Below are 23,628 nucleotides of genomic sequence, written 5' to 3' on the forward strand. Positions count from 1 at the left end.
CCACATCAGCATCCTCAACCTGGACCTCACCCTGGACCTCACCATCCTGAACCTCATCCACATCAGCATCCTCANGAACCTCATCCACATCAGCATCCTCAACCTGGACCTCACCCTGGACCTCACCATCCTGAACCTCATCCACATCAGCATCCTCAACCTGGACCTCATCCTCGACCTCACCACCCTCAACTTGGACCTCAACACCCTCAACCTGGACCTCACCACCCTCTTGGCCATCACCTTCAGTATGCACCTCAACATCCACACCGTAACCCTCTTCACCACCAACCCAATCAATGAATTCTATTATTTGTGGTTCCACCATATTATGAACCACATATAAATGGACTTCGTCATTTAACCTACTAATGTTCAACATATGCATGGCACCCTTGTCATCAGTTAATAACTCTAACCTATCTGGGTGCACAGACTGACCTCCTAAACCATACCATAATTCTTTGATGTCCATATAGGGATGGCAAAAAAATTCGCGGGCATGGGTATCCGCGGGTAAAACCCGCAGCGGGTAGTTACTACCCGCGGGTAACGGGTAGCGGGTATTAAAATACCCGCTTCTAAACAGGTAAGGTACGGGTAGTATACTATCCGACCCGCGGGTACCCGCTATCCGCAAAAAATAAATAAAATAAATAATTTATATTTTTTTTAATTAATTAAAAATAAAATAAAATAATATTTTATTAGATTAAAATTAATTAAAATTAAATTTTAATTTATATTTAATTTAATTTATATTATATTATATATATATTTTTGTTATTTTATTTAAATTTTGTTTTAAAAAATATAAAACATATATTTTTTTTTTATTTTTTGCAGCTATCCGCGGGTACCCGCGGATTTTTAAAATACCCGCGAGTATTTTTTAAGCGGGTACCCGACGGGTAGCGGGTCGGGTGGCGGGTACACTTTTATCCGGCGAGTCGGGTTGCGGGTAGGCACTATCCGTGCCCGACCCGACCCGTTGCCATCCCTATGTCCATATGATCTAATTCTTTGACTGAGGCAACTATGCCAAAATAGCTCAACAAGTCTGCATCAACACTCCATTCTGCTATCTCTCCATCAAATTTAAACACACCATTATCATCAGTCAAAAATTTTCCACTATGGTGGACCACAATCTTAATTCGTTCCTCATCCATTATGAAACTTTCTTCTATAACCTGTATATTGGGGGAGACAAATATTATATGTATTTCAGTGATAGCTAAGTGGGGCACTCACTCACTCACTGCATATACACTAACACCGACACCGACAGGGGGACATGGAACAAACCTATATCCCACTTACCCATCATTAAAAGGAAGGGGACCACTACACCGAATAAAGAATTCAAACATGCAAAATGGGACCACACACTCTAAACTACAATATAACCACTCAACATACAAAATGGGACCACAAATCATGAACACGACTTACAAACACACAAAATCCCAAATATCGCACATGCTCGAAAAAGGTAAAGGACAACGAAAACGACATACCTTAACTCTATTGGCATCACCAGTAGCCTGGATTGACCTCGTCTTCTCCAACAATGAAATGCGTGAATGTCTCTGGCTTCCTCTCGCAACCACTTGAAGAAATCCCCAAACTCAAATTCGAATCCCTAATTCCCAATTATCAGAGGTCTGATTTTTTAATACTCCTAAATCCCTAAATCCCAATTGCCACGTAAAAATAAAAAATAACACCTCACCACATTCTTATTCCAACACGTGTCCAACACGTGGACAATACTTAACGCCGTCTGCTACCACTTAACGGATGAGATACAATGTGTTCATATTTTCAAAATTTATGATTAAATTGAGACTGTTGCAAAATAGAGGACCAAAATGAGATTAGTTGACAAATTAGAAGACCAATTGAGGTATTAAGCCATTTTTATATTACTATTTGGGGACATTTGAGTTCTTTTGTTTTTGCAAAATATGTGTACATGAAAAGGATTAATAAAAAGGAAACAGTTTTCAAATTTAGTGATAAAAAGAAAACAAAAATGATAGGTTGAATGAAAAACACTTCGAAGGAGTCCTCTCGCACTGGAAGCAAGATCTAATCTGAAATAGAGAAAAGCTTTCTCTTTCCATTGAAAGAAGACCAAGCTCTGATAAGCTCTGATAACGCAGACACTCTTGTTCCATGGCAAATGCATGGAAAAGAGATAAGCACACTAGATTCCTATCCCAGAAGTTCCTCTTTTTACTCTTCCCTTCTACTCTCCTCCTTCTCTTCTTCGCATTCCTCACCCCGCGTTTCTCACACACCTCTACCTCTGCTCTCATTGCCCGTACCACCTTCCTCTCCTTCAAAGCAATCCCCCCCTTCGACTGCTCCGCCTCTCCTCAGGCTCATCCCGTCTTCGCCAACACCGTCGAGGGCTTGCGCTACCCCTTCCTCTTCTCCCTCTCCGATTTCGGAACCCTCCCCGACAAGCCTCACAAGAACATCGTACGGATGCTCAAAGGGAAGCCCTTTCGCAAGCCCGACATCTCCGTCACCATTCAGGACCTGCTCGAGAAGGCCAAGAGCGAGGGCAAGGATGGGTTGGTCGTCGACGTTGGTGCCAACGTGGGTATGGCCACCTTCGCCGCCTCTGCCATGGGGTTTCAGGTTCTGGCGTTTGAGCCCGTGTTCGAGAATTTGCAGAAGATCTGTGAAGGGATTTACTTCAATCGAGTTGCGGATTTGGTCACTGTGTTCGAGGCCGCTGCGTCGGATCGCTTTGGTAACACTACCGTTTACAAGGTTATATTTCTTGCCTTATTTATTTTTTTAATTTAATTTTTATGCGCTATTTTTCGAGCTTGAATTGAATTTATGTTGTAGAAGCAGGCTTGTTTTAGTTGGATACTAGTTTAGTTAGCTGGGAAAGAATCATTTGAAGTGCTTAGAGAGAAGAAACGTAGAGGAAATTGCTGTTGATGGAAATAGATAAATTAATAAAGAACTATTTCTATTAGTTATAAATCAATTTCTGAAAATGGTTTTGAGAATACACTTCTTTTCCATTTATGCTTTGTTGAATTTTAATCCTTAGTTGCAACGATGACCACGGTATGAAATATGACCTGAAACCAGTGGAACCCTTACATTGGATATATTAGCTTCAATCACAATTTAACAATAGAAGATAAAGGAAAACGAACGAAAAGTGGAATTCAGTGGGGGATGTGAGAACAATGCCACGCTTTTTTTATTTCTCACTGTGAATTAGGAAATTTAAAGACAAGAATCAAAAGTGACCTGGAAGATTATAGATTTTCTCTCAAAAGCACAAAGTTTAATAATTCACCAACGAGTCAAAACTTCTTACACAATGCAACAAATGACTACTTATATTATAACCCTAAGAATATTAGACTTGTCTAACTAATTAGATCCACTGGTCCTAAAAGCTATGCGAGAAGTCTACTAACAAATAATATGCCCAATAAGAGGTGTTAATCATACAAACTCGAAAACAATTCCAAAGTGGTTCAACAATGATCCAATACAATAGTATATATTTACTTATATTTAACACTAAATTTAGTGTCAAATCTCTTTCTTAGCTCTATTATTACCATATTTAAAATAAAGATGTTCTCGGAGTTTCTTCTAGTTTAAGAACAGGAAACAATTAGTGGTGATACTTCAGTTGTAGTCTCTTTAGTTTATGTTGCAATAGGTTAGGTGTACATAACGAGGTTATGTATATTTTGTAAGCTTTTCTTGAAGTACCTAACATGGTGTGTAAGGCAGGCCCATGGTGCTGTTTGTGTTGAACTATATTTGCACTCTTGTAAAGAGATAAGTTGAGTGTGTTCATATTCTCTAAATCATGTGGTGCATGAGGTTAACCATTCTTCAGTATGTAGTTTATCAACAAAAGAACGTGGCACGTTGGATGAATAGGATATCCGGGGATCTTTAACTTACTGTTTGCAGCATCCTCATGACTTTTCCCTTTCATTGTTATGTGACAAATCTGCTGTTAGCTTCATTAGGACCTATCGTTTTTGTTATATTTTTCTAATACTGTCTTTTACCCACTAAAAAAGGTCGTTAAGTCTCCTGTTTGAAGTTGTTTTGAAGCTTAAGGACATTCTTTAAATGAGCTGTTTTGGATAATTTGATTTGACCCTAAGATTTTGACAAACCTGATTATTTCAGCCAGTTAGTTGGGTTGGATGGAGATTCAAATAAGGTCTTAGGTTCAGGTGATGACTTCCAATTGTGCACCCACTATCCTCAGATTGCTGATCAAAATTTTAAAATTTTACTAGGGCAGGTTAGTCCCTGCACATGGCATATTTGGAACAATGGTCTGTTTATCCATCAAAATTTAAAGAGTCAGCTTGTATGCTTTAGTGAACTAAGATGATCATAACTTGCAAGTCTAAAATCTCCTCAGGAACCAACTTGAAAAGTGGCCTCCAAATATTTGTCATGTTCATTTAGCGATAGCTATTGGCGGGTTTCTGTAGCATCTTATAAAATTAATGCACAAGACGGACTGGGCGTTGTGCTCGGAAAAAAATGTAACAGTTTGAAACGATACATCAAAAATCTCTTTTCATTTTTGGTTTCCATTATGGTTGCCAACTCTGAATCCATGATTTTATTTGGAACTTTCATTTTTTATGGAAAGGAATGGATTTGGAGAGAAAATATGTAACATCTTACGGTCAGAGTTAATACCATTAGGCCAAGTCCTCGTTGTTTCGGACATGAAAACTAGAAGGACAAGAAAATGAAATTAATTTATTTTACATCTCAACTTCTGCTTGTCTTTCAATGCTGATTATTCAATTTCTTTTCTTTTTTTTCAGTTGCTTGGTAGGTTAGACAACAGTGCTATTTCTGCCACAGGTGCAAAGTTGGCATTTAAGTCCAATGAAGAGGTAGCTTTTCAAGTAAAGACTGTTCCTCTTGATGAAGTGATTCCGGAATCCAAGCCTGTTCTTCTGCTAAAGATAGATGTTCAGGGCTGGGAATATCACGTTCTAAAAGGAGCATCAAAGTTGCTTTCCAGGAAAGGAAGCCAAGCCCCGTATCTCATATACGAAGAAGATGAGCGCTTGTTACAGGCCAGTAATAGCACTGTAGAAAATATTCGAGGCTTCCTCCAGAGTGTGGGTTATCATGATTGTACTCGACATGGCACAGATGCACACTGCGTCAAGAAGGATTGATCGTAATATTGGTTTTCTGTTTTGCAGCCCCTAGATCGAAAGCCAAGTTATTGCCAGTTCTAACGTCAGCTAATTCATGATAGTGAATTCCAATGCTGATAGAAACGAGTTATGCCGGGTGTCTACATCGCTAACTGCAAGCTGCTTCGCAATCTCTATCAGTCCACGAAGTCTGAAATGCATGTGTTATTGGACATGCATTACCTTAAATTATGATTCTTGGGTAGGCTTCGTGATTTTCAATACCGGCCTTTATTTGTAGGCATTCGTTTAATGTATTCCACAATTATATTATTGAAATCTATTTATAAAAATTACTTGTGTATCAACTTCTTACGTTTGATATGTCATAATCAATTCGGAGAACTACATCTGTGGAAGCCAACACAAATTAAATATAGGGTACTGTTAAATTATACATCTTCCGAAATGAAGTAAAATCACCGGTCAATCTCGAAAGGAATAAGATGAACTATATACATGTGAAACGAGACTTCAAAATAATTGAATTATATTTTTTTTTGTTGCAGAGGAAACTACATCTGAATTACTTGTTTAAATAAAGCTTTCCTGCTACTTGAAACAGCGAGAACAGTGTTTCCTCATCTCAGCACACTACCACAAACAAATAGCAATCTCAACATAAAATGTCTCTTTTCCAGGGCTCCCTCGATTTTAATGGTGTCCGAGACACCCCACTGTAAAACACGGGAACAAAGCTTAGAGCCACTCTTGATGCTATATGTTAGTAAAATGAAGAATTCTAAATCCTCCTGTAGTAATCTTCTAATTCTCATTATCATATGAAGAAGATACTAAATGGTTTTTAAGGATTTTATACCTGGGGCTCTAAGAACATAGCTCAATCCTTAGGATTCCTTTGGTCCACTAGTTTTTGAAGGGCCAGCTCTTTCCACCATAACCTCATAAAGCTCCTTACCATTCTGCATATAAAAATAAAATACCAAGAACAGTAAAAGAAACGCCGAAGCTTAATGTCTGCAAATGAAATTTATTTTCTTAGCCATCTCCTATGTGTATTGGCTACACTTGCGTCCAAACTGCTTACAAAGATAATGGGAAAGAAATGGATTTGTCCTTCGGGCTTTGTTTGCGTCTCCTTGAAGTAAACCAAGATAGGGAAGTTCGGCCACCAGAATTCCCAATTAACAAATGTTGAGTACCTGCAGCATATCATACTAGTTTTTGTCCTACTCTTGGGAAATTCTGGTAAGCGTATACAAGAAATCAGGTACTTACTTCCAGCGGTTTTCTCCTCCAACAAAAACATTCTCACCTGATTCCTGGAGCTGTTCACCTATCCTTACCTCCTAAACCAGAAATTTTATATACAACTAATATGAATAACTAAAAAGAGAGCATAAAAAACAGCATGGAATGATGAATATACAAGTACATGAAGTCATGCAGACAGATATAATATGCCGATGAAGTTACATATACTAAGATGGTACCTGAAACTGAATGATAATTGCAAATAAATATAAACCACATAAAATTACAATCGATCAAGCTGCAGATTGTTTAGTCATGTAGTTTATCCTTTTGCATCAAGTTGGAGTAATCCAATAATAAACTCATGCAATGCTTGATATAAAAGAGGCATTGAACTTGCAACTAAGACATAAATGTTTGAAACAACATTGTTCTCAGAAACCAAGAGGGTTGGTTGTTATGATTTACAATTACAAGGTCTACTTGCTTGTGGGTATAAAGAAAAAAAAAACTGAGATGGATTCAATTATATAATGGCATGACATTTTGTGCTCTTACATTTGAAAACTGAACAGAAAAATTTAACTAAAAACTGCAGTATGTATTCTAAATTTTAAATGTTCCTTAGCAGTATGAACATAAGTAGTGGACTTTTCTGATTAATTCGAACTAAGGAATTTCAACACACTTTTTAGAAGGAATAAGACAAAATATAAAGGCTTTTCAGAAAGTAAATAATGAAGTTTAAGTGCCAAGAAAGTAAATAACACTATACATAGAACATAGTTTTTGGAGAACTAAGAAGGTAACAAACCAGGGCATCATCTTCAAAGACAAATCTCACTCTGGTAGTCTGAAGAAATAAGAGAAAAATGAGAAGAGAAATGTCATCAGAAAAGAAATGTCATATCCTTTCTGGAAAAGAGGTACGTGAGCCAAGCTACACCTTTCTTAGATACACCGTCTTTTACTAATAATCACCTGGAACAACAGAAGCAATCCAAGGAGACCAACAGGTACTGCAGGTACTAGATTATCTGTGTAAATCAACCCACCAGCAATACCTGATTGTACAATTTTAAGCCACATAAGATTTTAGTATGTTAGTGCGTATGTACCAAAAGGAAAGTAAGACTGAATTATAATGTTCAAAAGATGTTAAAAGTCTTAGTTAAACTCATTTGAAAAGACTTGAATTCACCAAGTTACAAAGAACCCAAAACTAAGGCAACATTATCGGTCAGTAAGGGTGCTTAATTTTCAAATGAATGAAATTCAATCCTTTAAGAGATTGTAACTAGCCCAGTAAAATGGCTACCAACCAAATTATGTAGTTCTAGATAGATTATTCAGCAAAGTCTACAAATTATATATGAAAGTATGCTGGCCTATGAGATGTTCATTTGGGAAGAACAAGATGCACAATGCGCTCAAATATGTACGATTATACCAAGTCATTATCCTCAGTTACAGATAAAATCTATGCAGTAAGCATTATGCTTACTTGAAATTCTAAAACTATGTTGTAAGACACATACAAATAAAGAGAGAATCAGTAACCACCGAGTAGCACAATTGAAATCCTGTAATCTGGTTCGGGAATCACTGTCTCTCTTTTCTTCACGGACCTCACCTTCCTTCCAAACTGTCAACAAAGAAAAGTCAAAGTTATAATTCATAGTTACCACATCAAGACTTCAAATATATGCAAACCACAATTATAAGCACTGATAGATGAATTGACAGAGAAAACAGAAAGGGTGAAGTGGCAACCAGTGAGTGAACAACAAAACGTTTTCCATGGCTTCTAGCTATTTGTCTCCCACAGAAACTTGAATTGCACAGAGCTTGGCCACGAAATGAAGCTCTGAAAGCACTCATGTAACCGATATTTTCCCTCTCTAAAATAACGAAAAGAAAACACGATAAACCAACACCAGAATAAATTTTTCCCACAGTATTTTCGTGAAAATATCCACACTTTATTGAAAAGGGAATGGAAATTTTGACAAGACTGACAAAGAACAAGGACGAATCTGACGAAATTGCACGCAATTAAGCTTACTTTGGGAGGGAAGAAAGCGGTGTACGGACAGCAGAGTGCTCGCCATTTGTTTGTGTTTCAAAAAAAATCCATGTCTTTGTTTTATGCACACGAAGAAGGATTTTACCAAAATACCCACTATTCATTGCAACACGACCAAGGGCGTTAAAGTAATGAAAGCACGAAATTTACCCACATATTCGAAGGCCTTATCTGCTCAAACTTGTATTAGTTGAGCTCACTCCTTCATTTCAGTTCAGAGTTCAGACCAAACTTGGCTACACAGTTTGATATTTTAAGACCCTGTGGTTGAGAATGGCGCACTCTCTTTCTTTTGCTCCTATTTGTTCCTTGGAATCCCCAAACAGACCTGGTATTAATAACTCTCTCTGTTTAATTGTTCTTTCTTGGGATTTGCGGTGCTTATACAATTGAATGAGAATTTGTTTCACTTTAATAGGGACACTTATTGGTTATTCAGTTACCGGAAAGACTTTTAGGGTGAAGGAAGCGTGTCAGAGTTCTAAAGCTCCAAGCTTTCGGTCTTTGAAGGTTAAGGTGAGAATTTTAGTTTAATTTCAGCATCCCATTTACAAATAAGGTGCTTTGTATTCAGTTTTCTTTCTCCTTTTTTGTGTCATCATGCTATCATGTGTGGTTCATAGGCTGACAAGTTTTGTCCAGTAACATTTGGAAAAAGAGTCTAAGAAATGGGATATGGCACATGTAGCTTGCACATTTCTACTGTTGTGTTTAACAATTCATAATTGCGTATCCTTTGAATCCCTCTCTGATTTCTATTTAATGCAGGCTACAGAAGATGACACTAAAAAAACAAAATCTAAGACCATTGTTTGTTCTGATTGTGATGGAAATGGTAAGTGAAAACTCAGAATTTAATTTCTTTTTATAAAGAGTTTTTTCACCTTTCTTATTCTTTGTTCAACCACGGTTCAAATTAGTCACAGCCTTTGTATGATATCATACAGCAATGGTTTGCTTTATACAAAATTCAGAACAGGAAAACCTTAGACCTCATTAACATTTAGATCTTTCAGTTCTTGTTATATTGAGAAATTTTACACCTTCCCTAAAAAGTTGTTGTGTCAATAGTGAAGGTAATGATGTCTTTAAAATCTATTAAACCAAACACTATTGTTTCCCATCTGAGTCAAAGATATTAGCCAAATAATGATATCACCTCAAAAATTGTCAAAGACATACAGGTTCAGTGGGGATGTAGGATATCCTCATAGTAAGAAACCCAATTAGTCTGGAGGTATGTTGACGCTTATCATGTTTCAGTTAGCTATTCGTGATGATTTCTCTATTGAGCATTTACATTCACAATAAAAGAAACCATCTTTCAAGCAAATAGTGGAAATGGTGACTGATTCAAACAGATGAATCTGTCTATTTAGCACTTGGCTAAATCCTATCTTATTTAGTCTTGGTATTTCTATATGCCTTGGATAAACATGTGAAGGTAGACTTTGAGTGGTCTTGGTTTTGTATTTGGGTTTGATAGCTAGGTTAAGGCTAAGGTTGGAAGAAGAATACATTAAGACCGGTCTTCATCAATAATTCTTGATGAAGTGTCAGGATTTTTTCCATGCATATTTGAGGCCTGTTTCCAATTTCTTGGAGAGCTAGCTGATATTTGAAGTATTTTCTCTCTTTCCATGATTAGAAACATCAGTATCAAACTCACTCGGTTGTTATGTTTTTGCTGAATTGGCTGGCAGGCGCAATAGCGTGCAGTCAATGCAAAGGTACTGGCGTTAATTCTGAAGATCACTTCAACGGACAATTTAAAGCCGGTGGATTGTGTTGGCTATGCAGGTAACTGAACCATACCACTTGAACTTGTATATTTGTTCAATTGTTCTCTTTTGATTCCTTGACATTGCATGCAATTACTTTCAGTAAGCCGTGATTTTTATTAATATAAGGCTGTTAATATATGTAGTCCAAGTCTCAAAATAGAGTCTTTGTATAATAACCATCACAGATGTGTGGAAGGACTTGGGATTATAATTGCCAGGGCCATAGGTTTAGCTTCAATCTAATTCTATACAACATATTTGTTCCTTGCAGAGGTAAAAAGGATATTTTGTGTGGATCTTGTAATGGGGCTGGCTTTCGTGGTGGATTCATGAGCACATTTGATGATTAAAAGCTGGGCTAGATTGAGTTAAAGATTTCCTAATGGCTATACTGAGAGAAAAAAGGTTGTAGGGATCTGCTTGTTTTGTTGGTCTTTTTGTAATGTGTATTCAATAATGTATTCTGCAGTTGTACCAATACGATTTTGTCTTAATTCTTAATTTTTCCATGGTTGAGTTGAGTTTTGTATGTCCATTATATAGTTATACTAATAATGTTCGTTTTTTACAAATTATGTGACATTGGTAAAACAGAAAACATGGTCGGCCAAACCAAAAATAAAAGACAAATAAGGAAACTGTCTTTTCCTTCCAAATTTATGACTTTTGTAGACAAATCTGTAATTTGGTAGAAACAAACTATTTTTAAATAAAGTCATATTTAATAAACTTTAACATGGAATATCATTACTATTGCATATATCTGGCAATAGTAAAATTAACAATTTTATCTTCATATTTATACACATGAAAAAAAATGGAAATTCGTTTTTTGCTGTCTAGCTCTTGAGTTTTAAAGAAAGATGCTTTGGTTAAAAAAAAAAAAACATAAAACATGAGCATGAAGTCACTCTTAATCGACAGTCAATACTTTCGAGAAGCAAAATTTCACAACATATATTACAGGTAACACTTCAGCATGAAGAGATAAACGTATATAACAAGAAATATTAAAAACAAATCCAAAAAAAGTAGTAATTAAAAATATAGTTAGTGTTTGTATAAATGATTTGCCTTGTTAACAACGATCTTAAAGACTAAAATTCCTTACTATATGAATAAGGAAAAAATTATAAATACATCAAATCTCTCTGGTGACGTTGTTATGTTTTTCAACCTAGTTTTGTTGTTTTGTTGTTTTCGATTCAGATTTCTCAGTTGGCATGTTCAATATTAAATGTCTGCTGTCATTATATATTATTTGTAAGCTTGAATAAAGTTTGTAAATATACAATTAAAATTAATATAAATGTTAAATTGTTATTTATTAAAATAAAATAGTATAATAATACAAAAATGGGAGTAACTGTGTGTTGCGGTGGTGATGATAATGAAATTAACTGTAAGTGTAAGTATATGGTATTTACATTTAAGCTATGCAAACTTTCAGTACAAAACGTTGTGCCTTCATTTTACTTATTCTGTACTCCGTCATCTTTTTAACAATTATTTCCTGATACCAGCAACATAAATCACAAGACAGACATTTATAATAACAAAATCCTTCTTTAACGTAAATTCTACATTTTTTGGACATGAAGTAGAATAAAACCCAGTTTTCAATTGGGCTTCTACGGCCCAACTCAACGCTAAAATCATGGGAGATTCTCCTCTACCTCCAAGTTTTTTAATATTCCAAATTTTCTTTTAATACCTACAGTACCCTTCGGTAATTTTAAAAGTACCTTTCTAACTACTATTCACTTTTTGTAGCACCTTTTTTCACTTGAACAAATTTCTAAATCATATCCTAAAAAAATCATTTAATATGGTATTTTTTCTTTATAAGTATCAAATTTATAAATCATAAAAAAAATGAAATGTACTGAAAATAAAATTAAATGGATGTTAAAAAATATTATAGTGAAAAATTACTTTTTTATTATTTATATGTTCTTATTTATATGGATAATGATAAAAATACGTATTTTTACATTCATCACACGTTATAAGAATAAAATACGTTACAAGCATAATAAAATATCATAAAAAATATAAATTTTATAAAGAAGCGTAAAAAATAAAAAAATTAAATAATATATTAGTTCATATGAATATTTATTAAGAGTGTCTCTTTGATGTGAAATTTATAAAGGAGAAATGACAATTTGAAAACTTTAGGATAACGATACTTCATACATATTTTACGATCGATTCAAAATTATTCTATATAGTAAATAAAAATAATAATAATAATAATAAATATTAGAGATAAATATATTAAAATATTATAAAAAAGAGTTGTGAATTTATTATTAGAAAAAAATATTTTTAACAAATTTTTTTATAATTTTTTAATATATATATATATATATATAATAATAGTTTAGGATTGATATGTTTTAAATATTTATTTTTAAATGTAAATTCAAATATACATGCATTTTATTATCATTGTTAAAAAGAATTGTGACAATATCAACATCCGATCCTTTATTTTATTGCCGTGTGTGCCACTCTTCCATTCCATGATTGTGTGGAGAAATGAATTTGAACGTGTGAACTACTTCAGACATTCCACTCTCACAACCGGCTAAAATCCGTCAATTTCCATCAACTTCATTTCTTCTCGACATTGGAAGATAGTGCATAACTGGCTCTGGAAAGGTGAATTCCATTGCTATCGTACCAGCTGCCCGAAAGTCTGTCAACTTTTGAAATTAACGGAGAATTGTTAAGTAATCCCTTTAATAATGTTTAGTTTCAGTTTGATAAGCTAGAAGAGTTTTGTTTGAGTTTCCGAATCCTATGGCCTTCGTAACCGTTGTGTTTTCACTGCTATGCATGTTATTTGCAAAAAAAGGTAAGAGCGTCATAAAGCCAGGGTCTGGACTCTCTGCTGAATTTGGGAATAATAGTTCATGGGTGTCACCTTCTGGCCACTTTGCTTTTGGCTTTTACCCACAAGGTAATGGCTTTGCTGTGGGTATATGGCTGCTTGGTGGCAGTCCACCTCAAAAAACTATTGTGTGGACTGCTAACCGTGATAGCCACCCACTCCCCTCAAATTCAACGTTGAACATCACCACCACTGGTCTGCGGCTTTTCTTAAGTGGGAGAGAAAGCCTTGTTCTCATTCCAACTGTTAATACAACTTCAGCATCTATGCTTGATTCTGGAAACTTTGTGCTCTATAGCAATGGCAGTACTGTTGTTTGGCAAAGCTTTGATTATCCAACTGACACCTTACTAGGAGGTCAGAATTTAACTAGTGGCGCCGAACTGGTTTCCAGTGTGTCCGAAAAAGACTATTCGAGTGGAGCTTTCTATATGCTCATGCATCAAGATGGAAACCTCGTTGCTTATCCAAAGAACAGCGGAGGATATTTCGTTGATGCTTACTGGGCTTCAAACACTTTTGACGACTCAGAGCTCCTCGGACTTGATGCCACAGGCTCTCTTTGCATTGGGATTTTGTGTTTGAACGAAAATTTTAGCCCTAGAAACAAATCACACAACACAAGTTCAATCTACCGTGCCACACTTGCTGCAGACGGGAACCTGATACTATATGAACACCAATTTGAGGACAGCGTTGGCTCTACAAATGTCCGAGTATTGTGGAGTACCTCGATTGAGAAATGTCAAATCAAGGGGTTTTGTGGGTTTAACAGTTATTGCTCAAACGTAACAGGAGATGCGGTGTGTGAGTGTTTTCCTGGTTTCGTCCCCTCCAACAACAGTGGTAACGTGTCTCAGGACTGCATACTGGCCTATGCACTAGATGGTTGCCGAAGCAGAGAAGCCCCAAACCAAATGATTTTGTATAATATTACTCAGTTGGAACATGTGTCTTGGTTCGATACTCCATATTCTGTCGTACCGATGAAGGAGAAAGAGTGCGAAAAGTCTTTACTGGATGATTGTGATTGCGTGGCAGTGTTATATTCAAATGGCAACTGCGAGAAATACGGACTCCCGCTAACATATGGCAGATGGCTTCAGAATTTATCCGTCGTTGCACTCTTCAAGAATGCTTCAGGAACCGTCCAAAATCTAATTCCAAGCAACTTCTTTCCGAAACCTAAATCCAAGGTGGTTACGGATAACAAGAACAGTCTGATAATGATTCTGGCCTTTACTTTGGGTTCCATTTCATTCTTATCTTTGATATTTTCCGTGTCCATTTTCTTCACTTACAAGCGGAAGGTACATAAGTATACAACGTTGTCTGCCAGTGAGAACCTGGGATTTACTGGAGAATGTTCTCTGCGTTCGTTTTCTTTCGATGAACTTGTCAAATCCACTGGAAACTTCACGGAAGAGATAGGAAGAGGATCATTTGGAGCGGTTTACAGAGGCGAAACAGGTGACGACAGCCAAAGTATCGCTGTAAAGAGATTGGAGAGAGTTGCTGCCGGTGACTGGGAGAGGGAATTCCGGAATGAGATTACTTCTATTGCTCGAACACATCACAGGAATTTGGTTAAGCTCATTGGTTTTTGCATCGATGGAGCTAGGAGTCTCCTTGTTTACGAATACGTAAGAAACGGATCTCTGGGAAGTCTTCTCTTCAATGATGAGAAACAGATATCCTGGAGAGACAGACTAAAAATCGCATTGGATGTTGCTAGAGGAATCCTTTACCTACACGACGAGTGTGAGGTCCGCATCATCCATTGCAATATAAATCCTCGAAATATACTAATGGATGAAGCGTGGACTGCAAAGATCTCTGATTTTGGATTTGCAAGACTACTGAAGTCTGAGCATTCAAGAATGAGAAAAGAGGATGATGGGACAAGCAAGTACTTGGCACCTGAATGGCAGAAGGAAGCACCAGTGTCGGTAAAATTTGACATTTACAGTTTTGGGATGGTGCTTCTGGAGATCGTGTGCCGCAGACGCAGCATAGAAATGAATGTTTCCTCAGCAGAGGAGATAGTTCTTTCCAGCTGGGTATATAAATGTTTTGCAGAAGGGCAACTAAACAGGCTTGTTAAGGAGGATGAAGGTGTTGAGTGGAAGATAATGGAAAGAATGGTGAAGGTGGGGTTGTGGTGTGTGCAAGACACTCCTTCTCTTCGCCCCTTGATAAAGAATGTAATCTTGATGTTAGAAGGATTGAAAGATATTCCAATTCCTCCCTCTCCAGCCCACCCTCTTCATTAAATATTTCTAGGAACATCTTCTTCCATTGTTCTGTGTCTGTATTACTGTAGTTTTATTTTCATCTTGAGTTCTTCTTGTGGTTCAATTATATCAAAACCCAGCTTCTCTACTCACCAGTTGCCACCTTCAAAGTTCATGAAATAAAAGACCTTACTTTTCGTAGTGGGTCTGAATAGGTTTTAAATAGATGAATGAAATGGTAATTCATATCCTGTTATCAAAAATATTGTAAAAAGTGTTCATAAAATATCATATCTTTCAAGCTTTGGTTGGTAAAACAAAAATATCTCTATAAAAATTAAATATTTTTTTTCAAGAAATCAAAATTACGTAGTCAGTTAAATGTTAATTGAGAGATATTATAATTAACACTCGTACAATTTTATATATGATAGAAAAACTATGGCACAAATTCACCTCGTCTCTCAGATAGTCTTGACCATTATCGTCATAACTTAATAGGAAATAGAGAATTTTATTTTTCTTCTATATTTTGTTCTTTTGTTTACTTGGTAACCGAAAGACTTGACCATAAGAAGTCCTGGAGTGTTAATTCTCTTAAGATGCTCTCTGTTTTTGGTAGGGACAGGACGACGTTGATTTGATAAAATGAGCAAGAAAAGCAAGTCTTGGGAGACCAATTTGCTTAAATTTGAACCAGGCAAATGCAGTGAAATAGAAAATAGCGATCTGGCTTCTGGTTTCTCAGACTGAAATCATCAAATTCTAATGTTATGGACATCGTTGCCGTGATAATAACTTGCCTGTTGCTCATGTCTGTGGCTGTGGGGACAAGAGTTGAAACGCATCAGATACCACTCGGAACCATACTTGCTGCACAGAGTACTACTACTCCTTCTTTCTGGCTTTCTCCTTCTGCTCAATTTGCATTTGGTTTTTATCCACTAGAACAAGGTGGTGACTTTGTCGTTGCAATTTGGCTGGTTAGCGGGGAGAACAAGACAGTGGTATGGACTGCGCAACGGAATGATCCTCCGGTAACCTCAGGTGCAAAGCTACAACTAAACATGGACGGTAAACTCGTACTAACAGACGACCAACGAGAAGAGAAGGTTATTGCAGCTAATTTCAGTGCAAAAGCTGCCTCTGCCTCCGTGCTCGATTCTGGAAACTTTGTGCTCTACAACAGTAAAAACGACATCATATGGCAGAGTTTCGATTACCCAACAGATACTTTGTTAGGTGGTCAATCTCTTCCAAACGGACATCAACTGGTGTGCAATTCATCACAGAACAACCATTCCAGTGGACGCTTTCGTCTCAAGATGCAGGATGACGGAAATCTTGTTCTGTATCCAGTGGACACAACTGACACAGGAACGGATGCTTACTGGGCCTCTGATACTAGTTTTGCTTTGAATCGCCGTGACCAATATCAGTACCCTCTCGACGAAAATGGTACTCTGCGGATTCTGAATGAAAGCAGTCATGGGAGGACTAAGGTGATTCTAAGTGTAATCAGTAATTCATCTTTAGCTGACGATGGAAACCGGATCATCTATCGTGCAACCCTGAATTATGATGGGATATTTCGTCTGTATGCGCATTTTAAGAATGGTAGTAGCCAAAATTTGGCAAAATGGCCGGATTTAAAAAGCATGTGTTTAGTAAGAGGTTTTTGTGGATTCAACAGCTACTGTACATTAGATGACGCTCAACCATTATGCTCTTGTCTTTCGGGTTTTATCTCCATACATCCAAACGACTCCACTCTGGGCTGCAAAAGGAGCTTTCTGAAAGAAGATTGTTGGGGGAAGAAAGACAGCGCAACCTCGTATGAGATGAAGTCGGAGGAGAATATTGTGTGGGTGGATTTTCCTTATTTCAAGGCTGAAATGTCACAAGAAGAATGCTCCGCTGCTTGCTTGGCTGATTGCAATTGTGAGGCTGCATTTTACGACGGTGTAAGCTGCATGAAACAAAGGCTGCCTTTGAGATATCTCAGACGGCAATTAAGCGAGTACATAACCTCAGTGTTACTGTGGAAAGTGGGAGACAGCCTCAGCAATCGGACGGAAAACGACAATCCTGTGCCTGTTCCTGAACCACCACCAATCAAAGCAACAAGTAATAAAGCCACAGTGCATATTATTGTCATTACATCCGTATTTTCGCTGCTTTTATGTTCAACCATTGTCGTATCCAGCCACTACACGTTCAAGATTCGGATTTTGAAGTATAAAAGATTGATGGAAACTGGGAACTTGGGCCTGAACGAAGAGGTGACTTTGAGAAGGTTTTCATACAGCGAACTAAAAAGAGCAACAAATAATTTCAAGATAGAACTGGGAAAAGGGTCTTTTGGAGCAGTTTACAAGGGGGCGTTGGACAAAGGTAAGAGGTTGATTGCAGTGAAGAGACTGGAGAAATTAGTGGAAGAAGGAGAAAAGGAATTCCAAGCAGAAATGAGAGCCATTGGAAAAACCCGTCACAGGAATCTAGTTCGTTTGTTGGGTTTCTGTGCGGAGGGTTCTAAAAGGCTTCTGGTGTATGAATACATGTCCAATGGCTCCCTTGGAAACCTTATCTTCGTGGGTGAAAGTCAGAGACGTCCAGAGTGGGATGAGAGAGTAAGAATAGCGGTGGAGATTGCTAGAGGGATAATGTATCTCCATGAAGAGTGTGAGGCGCCAATCATTCACTGTGACATAAAGCCTCAAAACATCTTGGTGGATGAGTTCTGGACTGCCAAAATATCCGATTTTGGGCTTGCAAAACTTCTCATGCCCGACCAAACCAGAACCATGACAGGGGCCAGAGGAACAAGAGGGTACTTGGCCCCTGAATGGAACAAGAATGTCCCAATATCTGTCAAGACTGATGTTTATAGCTACGGAATAATGCTGTTGGAAATTTTATGTTGCAGAAGAAACATCGAAGTTCATGCCCCTGAACCTGAGGCGGTTAGTCTCTGCTCCTGGGCTTATAACTGTTTTGTTGCAGGAAAACTCAATAAGCTTTTTCCTTGGGAAGTGGTGGATGACAAAACTGCCGTGGAAAATATGGTTAAAGTGGCACTTTGGTGTATCCAAGATGAAACTTTTCTTCGCCCAACTATGAAGAGTGTCGTATTGATGTTAGAAGGGGTCACCGACATAGCAATTCCTCCTTGTCCCGCTTCCAATTCTACTTGAATTTTCTCTGTTAAGAATCATATGCTTTTCAGTTTATTTGTTTGTCTTCTGTTACGTGCGGTTGTCTTACTGTCACTTGTTAGGCTTATTTTATGGTGCTGTTAAGGTAACAAGACAAGCTGAACTAGTAATTTCCCATGTTAATTTCTGTTCAGGCAGCAAATATAGGTTTGTTTGATGCTTTTGTCCAATAAAGAAATGTTTGATTATGTAGTTGGTTATCTTTAATTTTTCTTTCATGAGACAGTAGTTTTTAAGGAAAATTTTCATCTTAATGTAATTTTATTTTGAAATCACAGCTTAAAGAAAAAAGGATGTTTCATTACACGATTTTAACCTTTTATATAACTTTCTTTTGAGTCTTTATGTTTATAGTTTCTTCTCGTTGAAGTTATACCATACACCCTTCTCCTACAGCTGAACCCCATAACACAAACACGAAGGTTATACCGTGTATCTCATTAACACAAATATCCTATCATATCCCCAAACCGCTAATGAAAAAAATCCGTGTTTTAAGAACCAGACTAGACTATGGTTATCAAAGAGATGTTCTATTCACGGATTCTGAATAGAGACGGGAGAATTATTCTGTGTGTGTGTAAACGGGAGCTTCTACATACACGTTTTTCAACGTAGATATTCACCTCTATGTGAATTCGCATTTAGAACAGTAGACGTCGAAGTAACTTAATTTGCTTCTTCGTCTTTTTCAACTTTCTAAGTAAATTTAAAACACGCTCAATGATTCACGATTGCATGAAATTACCATTAATCCTACCACTAGCACCATTAAGTTTTTCTTTAACGCCCATTTCTGATTGAAGCTTAGAGCGTCATCTACTATTGCCAAGTAGAAAAAATAGAGGTTAATACAGGGCTCTAGTAAATCTGATCTCCAAATGCATCCTTATATAAACCAGATACGGAATATATAATATAATTACATTACAACAGAATACGAATGTTAGCAAAATGTCAAAACATAACTTCTTTAAATTCCAGAGGTTTTATTATATGGAACCTATAATTCTATAAAATTAATTCCATCTTTACATTTAGCATCTTACATCTGTGTTAGTATCTAAGGCATGCATAACAGAGGCATCCAATTTTTTTTTTTAAAAAAAAAAAAAGTGATCAGAAAATAGTCATCCCACTAGTTTGTTGTCAACGTAACCCAGCAGGTTACTTGGCTGCTTGTTCAAGAACCGGAATTTTCTTCCATGTTTCTTCTGAACCACTTATCTTCAACGGTGGCAATGAAAACATGCTAACAGTTGAGCTTCCACTTCTAATTTCCTGCAAAACATGCAAAGCTGATACTGTACTCTTCATATATAGGCTCTCCATGTACTCGATCTCAGCTAATTCCTTGGGAATCAGCAAACCACCATCACTCTTGGTAGTGGTTGAAGTTGAAGGATCGTAACCTTCAGCTTGGGGAGTTGTCTCACCAGAAACAGGAGGAGGATCATTCTCAGGGAAAAGACGGTCCAACATTGTTTCACACTCCTTTACAAGCTTGTAGAGCAAGTCAGTGGTAAAGAAAGGTTGTTGCAAGACCTTCTGAATGAAGGGCAAGCGGATGAGAGCACCAGTTCTCTTGTCATACTTCTTCAGTATTTTCACTAGCCCTGTGGAATGAAAATTGAGGCAACTATTAGATAACTCGAATGGAACAAATGATTTAAAGAAACAAATATCATAAGTATCACATTCTTCAATTTATGCTCAAGATAACGAACTGCGGGCTGATCATAGAAGCGCATATCTTTAGAGCTAGTTAGATCTAAAGCTGACAATGGTTTCCAGCTAAAAAATGCAGAGTAAAGATAATATTATCACGGAAAATCAGTCTGAAAACCACATATTGTTCATATTCCATGTGCCTTTTTGGCATTTTCAAATCAGAATCACTCTCGAGTGGCAAGAAAAAAAAAAGTGAAACTCCCTGATCGTTTATGCTTTAAGATGATGTGACCGTTGCGCATTTTGCAACGGGAATATTTATTAAATCAGCATCATATTTAATTAAAACATGACATACTATTCTTGAATTGGCTTCCTTACCAAGTAGATAGAAGAATAGTAAGCCTGATTATAGGGGTATGAAATAAAAGGGCCAGATGTCCAATTTCAGAAACATGAACATGTTCAAAGTAGATTATTTATTCCAAGAAAAAGCATATGCTTTGTCCTACCAACTTGGCCAAGGAATTTTGAGGAGCAATGGACGATATGTATGGGAAACGAATCCTATTCCATCCCATCCAATGTACTTATATAAGTGCCTATAAGTCTAAAAATACTATTTTCGGAGCAATGGACAACTTGTATTGGAAACGAATCCTATTCCATCTTATTACTTGATTTTTCCCACAGTACTTAGAAGTTCCGTAACGCTACGAAGAACTAGGGCAAAGTTTTAAAATGTAAAGAATCCAGATTTCAATAACAAGAAAGAAAAATAAGCAAATATAACAATACATATGAAAGTTAAAAGTACCTGTATAGTTCAGGGCACTGTAGTTTTCCAGCAAGACCATCTCTCCATGGAAATCCACAATTTCCTTGCGGATTTTCATCATCTCTTCACTATAATCCTTAACTTTGACCACCCTATCTTGTAACTCCTGTATATTTCAACATAACAAATATTAGAGCTTCCGGTTATCTAACTGTTTTATCATATAAATCACCCTGCACCAGCCCAAATAAAAATTAAAAGGTCATACAGAATATTGTGCAGAAGAAAAACAAGACAAATTAGCATTGCCAAACTGCAATAAGAATCTTCACCATATTGCCTAATCAAAACCCCAAATTTCTTTTAATCTCAACGTCATCCATCCATGTTCACAGCTTGTGAATCTACAAGTTTCTTCACTATTAATATTAAACTCCACAATAACATAACCAAATGCTAACGAAAAATATCAAAATTTGTTCCAAAGCCAATAAAAATGTCAAGCTCCTCCAGGCAAAAACTAAAACACAAAAAACAAAAAAATCCTGGAAGTTTGGTATTTAGCTATTTAGCATTGAATAGAAAAAAAAGAAACAAAGAAATCCAAAAAAGAAACAGATCTTCGACGCAACAGCCAAAGAGGAGAGGAGACGGAAAGAGAGGAATCAAGGAGAGTACCTTGAGTCTGATAATGTATTCTTCCTCCTTCTCAACGAAGAAGGTGTTGAATTTGTCGAGTTCACTCTCGAGCAAGTTACGGAAGTCGGTCTCCTCCTTGGACATGTCGGCGGCAGTGGGTGCAGAATCAGACTTGTGGCGTTTTCCGGGGCGGTCATCGGCGGCAGCAGGAGGGTCAAATTGTTTAAGCTTCTTCTTGAGCTCCTTGTAGGAGAGGAACTTGTCGCGCCACTCCGGCAAGGTTTTCTCGATCTGGCTGCTGAGACTCTTTCCGAATTTCATGGCTTTCTGTTAGGAAAACGTTGGAAAGAAGAATTTAATTTTGGTAAGGAGAAAGGAAGCGAGGAGAGGAAATAGAGGATGAAAGCGGTGATAGATATAACGGTTGGAGGGAGGGAATATTCGAGGGTATTGTTGGAATATCCGTAAAAACAGTATATTTGGGGTTTTATTCCTTTCTTTCTTTCTCTTCAAACTTACCACACTACTTCTATCTTGTACTGTATAGGAAGGAAGGAAGGAGAGAGGAGTGATTTTTGTCATGTCTTGTCGCCCTCTGCTACCTACCAACCTCTGCATTTCGATTTTCTTTCTTTTTAATTAAACAAAGTGTTAGATTAACTCCACTTATATTCATATAACTCTAATCTTCTGCCCTCCACCTGTTTGCAGTTTCTAATCATTAAAATATACATTCAATTTAAATGTTTCCAAAATTAATTATAAGTAAATAAAAAGTAATAAGTTTCTTGACAAAAAAAATTACGATAGAAAACAAAATTCACTTTGGCTTGTGGTTATGAAGGAGTTGTAACACGTTAAAAGAGGACTACTAAATTTAAAATAGTCATTTTTATAGGAAAAAGTTAAAATATTTTTTTATTTTTAATTTCTGATGTTTATCACTTTTCTTAAACATGTATTTTCTAATTTTACCTTATGTTACTTCTATAATTACTTCACGTACCTTTTGTGAATTATTTTTTCTTAACCATAAGACACCTAAAACAAACTTAACTCGGTTAAACAAAAGTAAGGATCTAATTTTTTATTTTCTTTAGTTTTCAAGTATGGATGTAATTCATAATACGTTAAGAAAAATATAAATATTAGTATAAGTGTGTGAGATTGATATGGTAAGCCAAAAGTTTAGCAGACGAGTCCTCCAATCTACTACTTATTTAGTGAGATAGATTGATATTTTTAACTTTGCCACTTTATTTTAATTTATTGTACTTAGTTAGACAACCAAGACACTGAATTGGTGCTCATTTTAAAATCAAATAAAAATAATAGTTTAAAATATTAATTTTTATTGTATTATATAAATGATAAAGATATGTAATGATAATATGACTTAATTCATTAATACTTATATATTATGTTTCAAAATTAAAAAATAACAAAATTATTTAAAAAATATGGATTAGGTTGATACTCTTAACCCTAGCAAGTTAGTTATTTTTATAAACCAATAGCAAAAATAAACTAAAATGAGATAAGGTGACGTATTTTGTCCCTCAAATTTTTGAAGTGTTCATCCATTAAGATTTATTTTCTACGAGCAATTTAAAAAACCAATATTTAAATCTAAATTGAGTTATGAAACTAACTAATGAATTAGTAGATTGGTTAGGTACAAACCAAACTAAATTGAAAATGTGTTAGGTTGATAAGATTGAACATTATATTATGATATAGACTGTATGTGGTGATAATAGAAGAGTGTGTATTGAAATCATTGTTGAATTGTGATTTTTAAAGTATAAAAATTGGTTTTGAAAATGATGTTCGTGTTATAAACAAATTTGAGAATTTCAAAATTCTTGTT

General features: G+C 36.3%; 6 protein-coding genes across 7 annotated transcripts; 4 read left to right on the top strand and 2 right to left on the bottom strand.

Annotated features, from left to right (window-relative positions):
• The first annotated feature begins 2,039 nt into the window (after nt 1–2,039).
• Nucleotides 2,040–5,545, top strand: LOC106768975. 2 transcript variants are annotated; one of them, XM_022783783.1, is made up of 3 exons: nt 2,040–2,787; nt 4,854–5,156; nt 5,244–5,545. In XM_022783783.1, exons 1-3 carry the CDS (start codon nt 2,182–2,184, stop codon nt 5,277–5,279), a joined length of 945 nt encoding a protein of 314 aa, XP_022639504.1. In that variant the 5' UTR covers nt 2,040–2,181; the 3' UTR covers nt 5,280–5,545. The 2 variants fall into 2 exon arrangements, with proteins under 2 accessions (XP_022639504.1, XP_014509884.1); XM_014654398.2 differs by having other exon boundaries at nt 4,854–5,545.
• Nucleotides 5,546–5,710: 165 nt separating this feature from the next.
• On the bottom strand, nt 5,711–8,611 carry LOC106768976. The gene is made up of 9 exons (XM_014654399.2): nt 8,518–8,611; nt 8,226–8,353; nt 8,016–8,097; nt 7,434–7,516; nt 7,267–7,305; nt 6,477–6,547; nt 6,286–6,400; nt 6,058–6,160; nt 5,711–5,914 (listed from the first exon to the last, which is right to left on the bottom strand). The coding sequence occupies exons 1-8, from the start codon at nt 8,561–8,563 to the stop codon at nt 6,086–6,088; spliced, it is 639 nt and encodes a 212-aa protein (XP_014509885.1). The 5' UTR covers nt 8,564–8,611; the 3' UTR covers nt 5,711–5,914; nt 6,058–6,085.
• Nucleotides 8,612–8,707: 96 nt separating this feature from the next.
• LOC106766945 (chaperone protein DnaJ) lies at nt 8,708–10,843 on the top strand. Its single transcript, XM_014651740.2, has 5 exons — nt 8,708–8,869; nt 8,957–9,054; nt 9,307–9,373; nt 10,242–10,338; nt 10,594–10,843. Exons 1-5 carry the CDS (start codon nt 8,812–8,814, stop codon nt 10,670–10,672), a joined length of 399 nt encoding a protein of 132 aa, XP_014507226.1. The 5' UTR covers nt 8,708–8,811; the 3' UTR covers nt 10,673–10,843.
• Nucleotides 10,844–12,886: 2,043 nt separating this feature from the next.
• Nucleotides 12,887–15,530, top strand: LOC106766470 (G-type lectin S-receptor-like serine/threonine-protein kinase LECRK3). Its single transcript, XM_014651196.2, has one exon. It carries the CDS (start codon nt 13,131–13,133, stop codon nt 15,492–15,494), a length of 2,364 nt encoding a protein of 787 aa, XP_014506682.1. The 5' UTR covers nt 12,887–13,130; the 3' UTR covers nt 15,495–15,530.
• Nucleotides 15,531–15,691: 161 nt separating this feature from the next.
• On the top strand, nt 15,692–19,347 carry LOC106766471 (G-type lectin S-receptor-like serine/threonine-protein kinase LECRK1). The gene has a single exon (XM_014651198.2). The coding sequence runs from the start codon at nt 16,229–16,231 to the stop codon at nt 18,647–18,649; it is 2,421 nt and encodes an 806-aa protein (XP_014506684.1). The 5' UTR covers nt 15,692–16,228; the 3' UTR covers nt 18,650–19,347.
• Nucleotides 19,348–19,580: 233 nt separating this feature from the next.
• LOC106766822 (SPX domain-containing protein 1-like) lies at nt 19,581–22,245 on the bottom strand. The gene is made up of 3 exons (XM_014651585.2): nt 21,798–22,245; nt 21,159–21,285; nt 19,581–20,286 (listed from the first exon to the last, which is right to left on the bottom strand). The coding sequence occupies exons 1-3, from the start codon at nt 22,077–22,079 to the stop codon at nt 19,838–19,840; spliced, it is 858 nt and encodes a 285-aa protein (XP_014507071.1). The 5' UTR covers nt 22,080–22,245; the 3' UTR covers nt 19,581–19,837.
• Nucleotides 22,246–23,628: the final 1,383 nt, after the last annotated feature.

The sequence above is a fragment of the Vigna radiata genome, chromosome 7, assembly GCF_000741045.1.
Source record: "Vigna radiata var. radiata cultivar VC1973A chromosome 7, Vradiata_ver6, whole genome shotgun sequence".
Taxonomy (NCBI): domain Eukaryota; kingdom Viridiplantae; phylum Streptophyta; class Magnoliopsida; order Fabales; family Fabaceae; genus Vigna; species Vigna radiata.

Excerpts from the sequence above, each read along its gene's own strand:
- LOC106768975 (XM_014654398.2), top strand. The coding sequence starts at position 2,182 with ATGGCAAATGCATGGAAAAGAGATAAGCACACTAGATTCCTATCCCAG. Across the intron at positions 2,788-4,853 it reads GTAACACTACCGTTTACAAG|TTGCTTGGTAGGTTAGACAA; the intron begins GTTATATTTCTT and ends CTTTTTTTTCAG.
- LOC106768976 (XM_014654399.2), bottom strand. The coding sequence starts at position 8,563 with ATGGCGAGCACTCTGCTGTCCGTACACCGCTTTCTTCCCTCCCAAA. Across the intron at positions 7,306-7,433 it reads GATTGCTTCTGTTGTTCCAG|ACTACCAGAGTGAGATTTGT; the intron begins GTGATTATTAGT and ends TTATTTCTTCAG. Across the intron at positions 6,401-6,476 it reads GGAGGAGAAAACCGCTGGAA|GTACTCAACATTTGTTAATT; the intron begins GTAAGTACCTGA and ends GATATGCTGCAG.
- LOC106766945 (XM_014651740.2), top strand. The coding sequence starts at position 8,812 with ATGGCGCACTCTCTTTCTTTTGCTCCTATTTGTTCCTTGGAATCCCCA. Across the intron at positions 8,870-8,956 it reads GGAATCCCCAAACAGACCTG|GGACACTTATTGGTTATTCA; the intron begins GTATTAATAACT and ends TCACTTTAATAG. Across the intron at positions 9,374-10,241 it reads TTCTGATTGTGATGGAAATG|GCGCAATAGCGTGCAGTCAA; the intron begins GTAAGTGAAAAC and ends ATTGGCTGGCAG.
- LOC106766470 (XM_014651196.2), top strand. The coding sequence starts at position 13,131 with ATGGCCTTCGTAACCGTTGTGTTTTCACTGCTATGCATGTTATTTGCA.
- LOC106766471 (XM_014651198.2), top strand. The coding sequence starts at position 16,229 with ATGGACATCGTTGCCGTGATAATAACTTGCCTGTTGCTCATGTCTGTG.
- LOC106766822 (XM_014651585.2), bottom strand. The coding sequence starts at position 22,079 with ATGAAATTCGGAAAGAGTCTCAGCAGCCAGATCGAGAAAACCTTGCCG. Across the intron at positions 21,286-21,797 it reads AATACATTATCAGACTCAAG|GAGTTACAAGATAGGGTGGT; the intron begins GTACTCTCCTTG and ends TGAAATATACAG. Across the intron at positions 20,287-21,158 it reads CAGTGCCCTGAACTATACAG|GGCTAGTGAAAATACTGAAG; the intron begins GTACTTTTAACT and ends TTCATTCCACAG.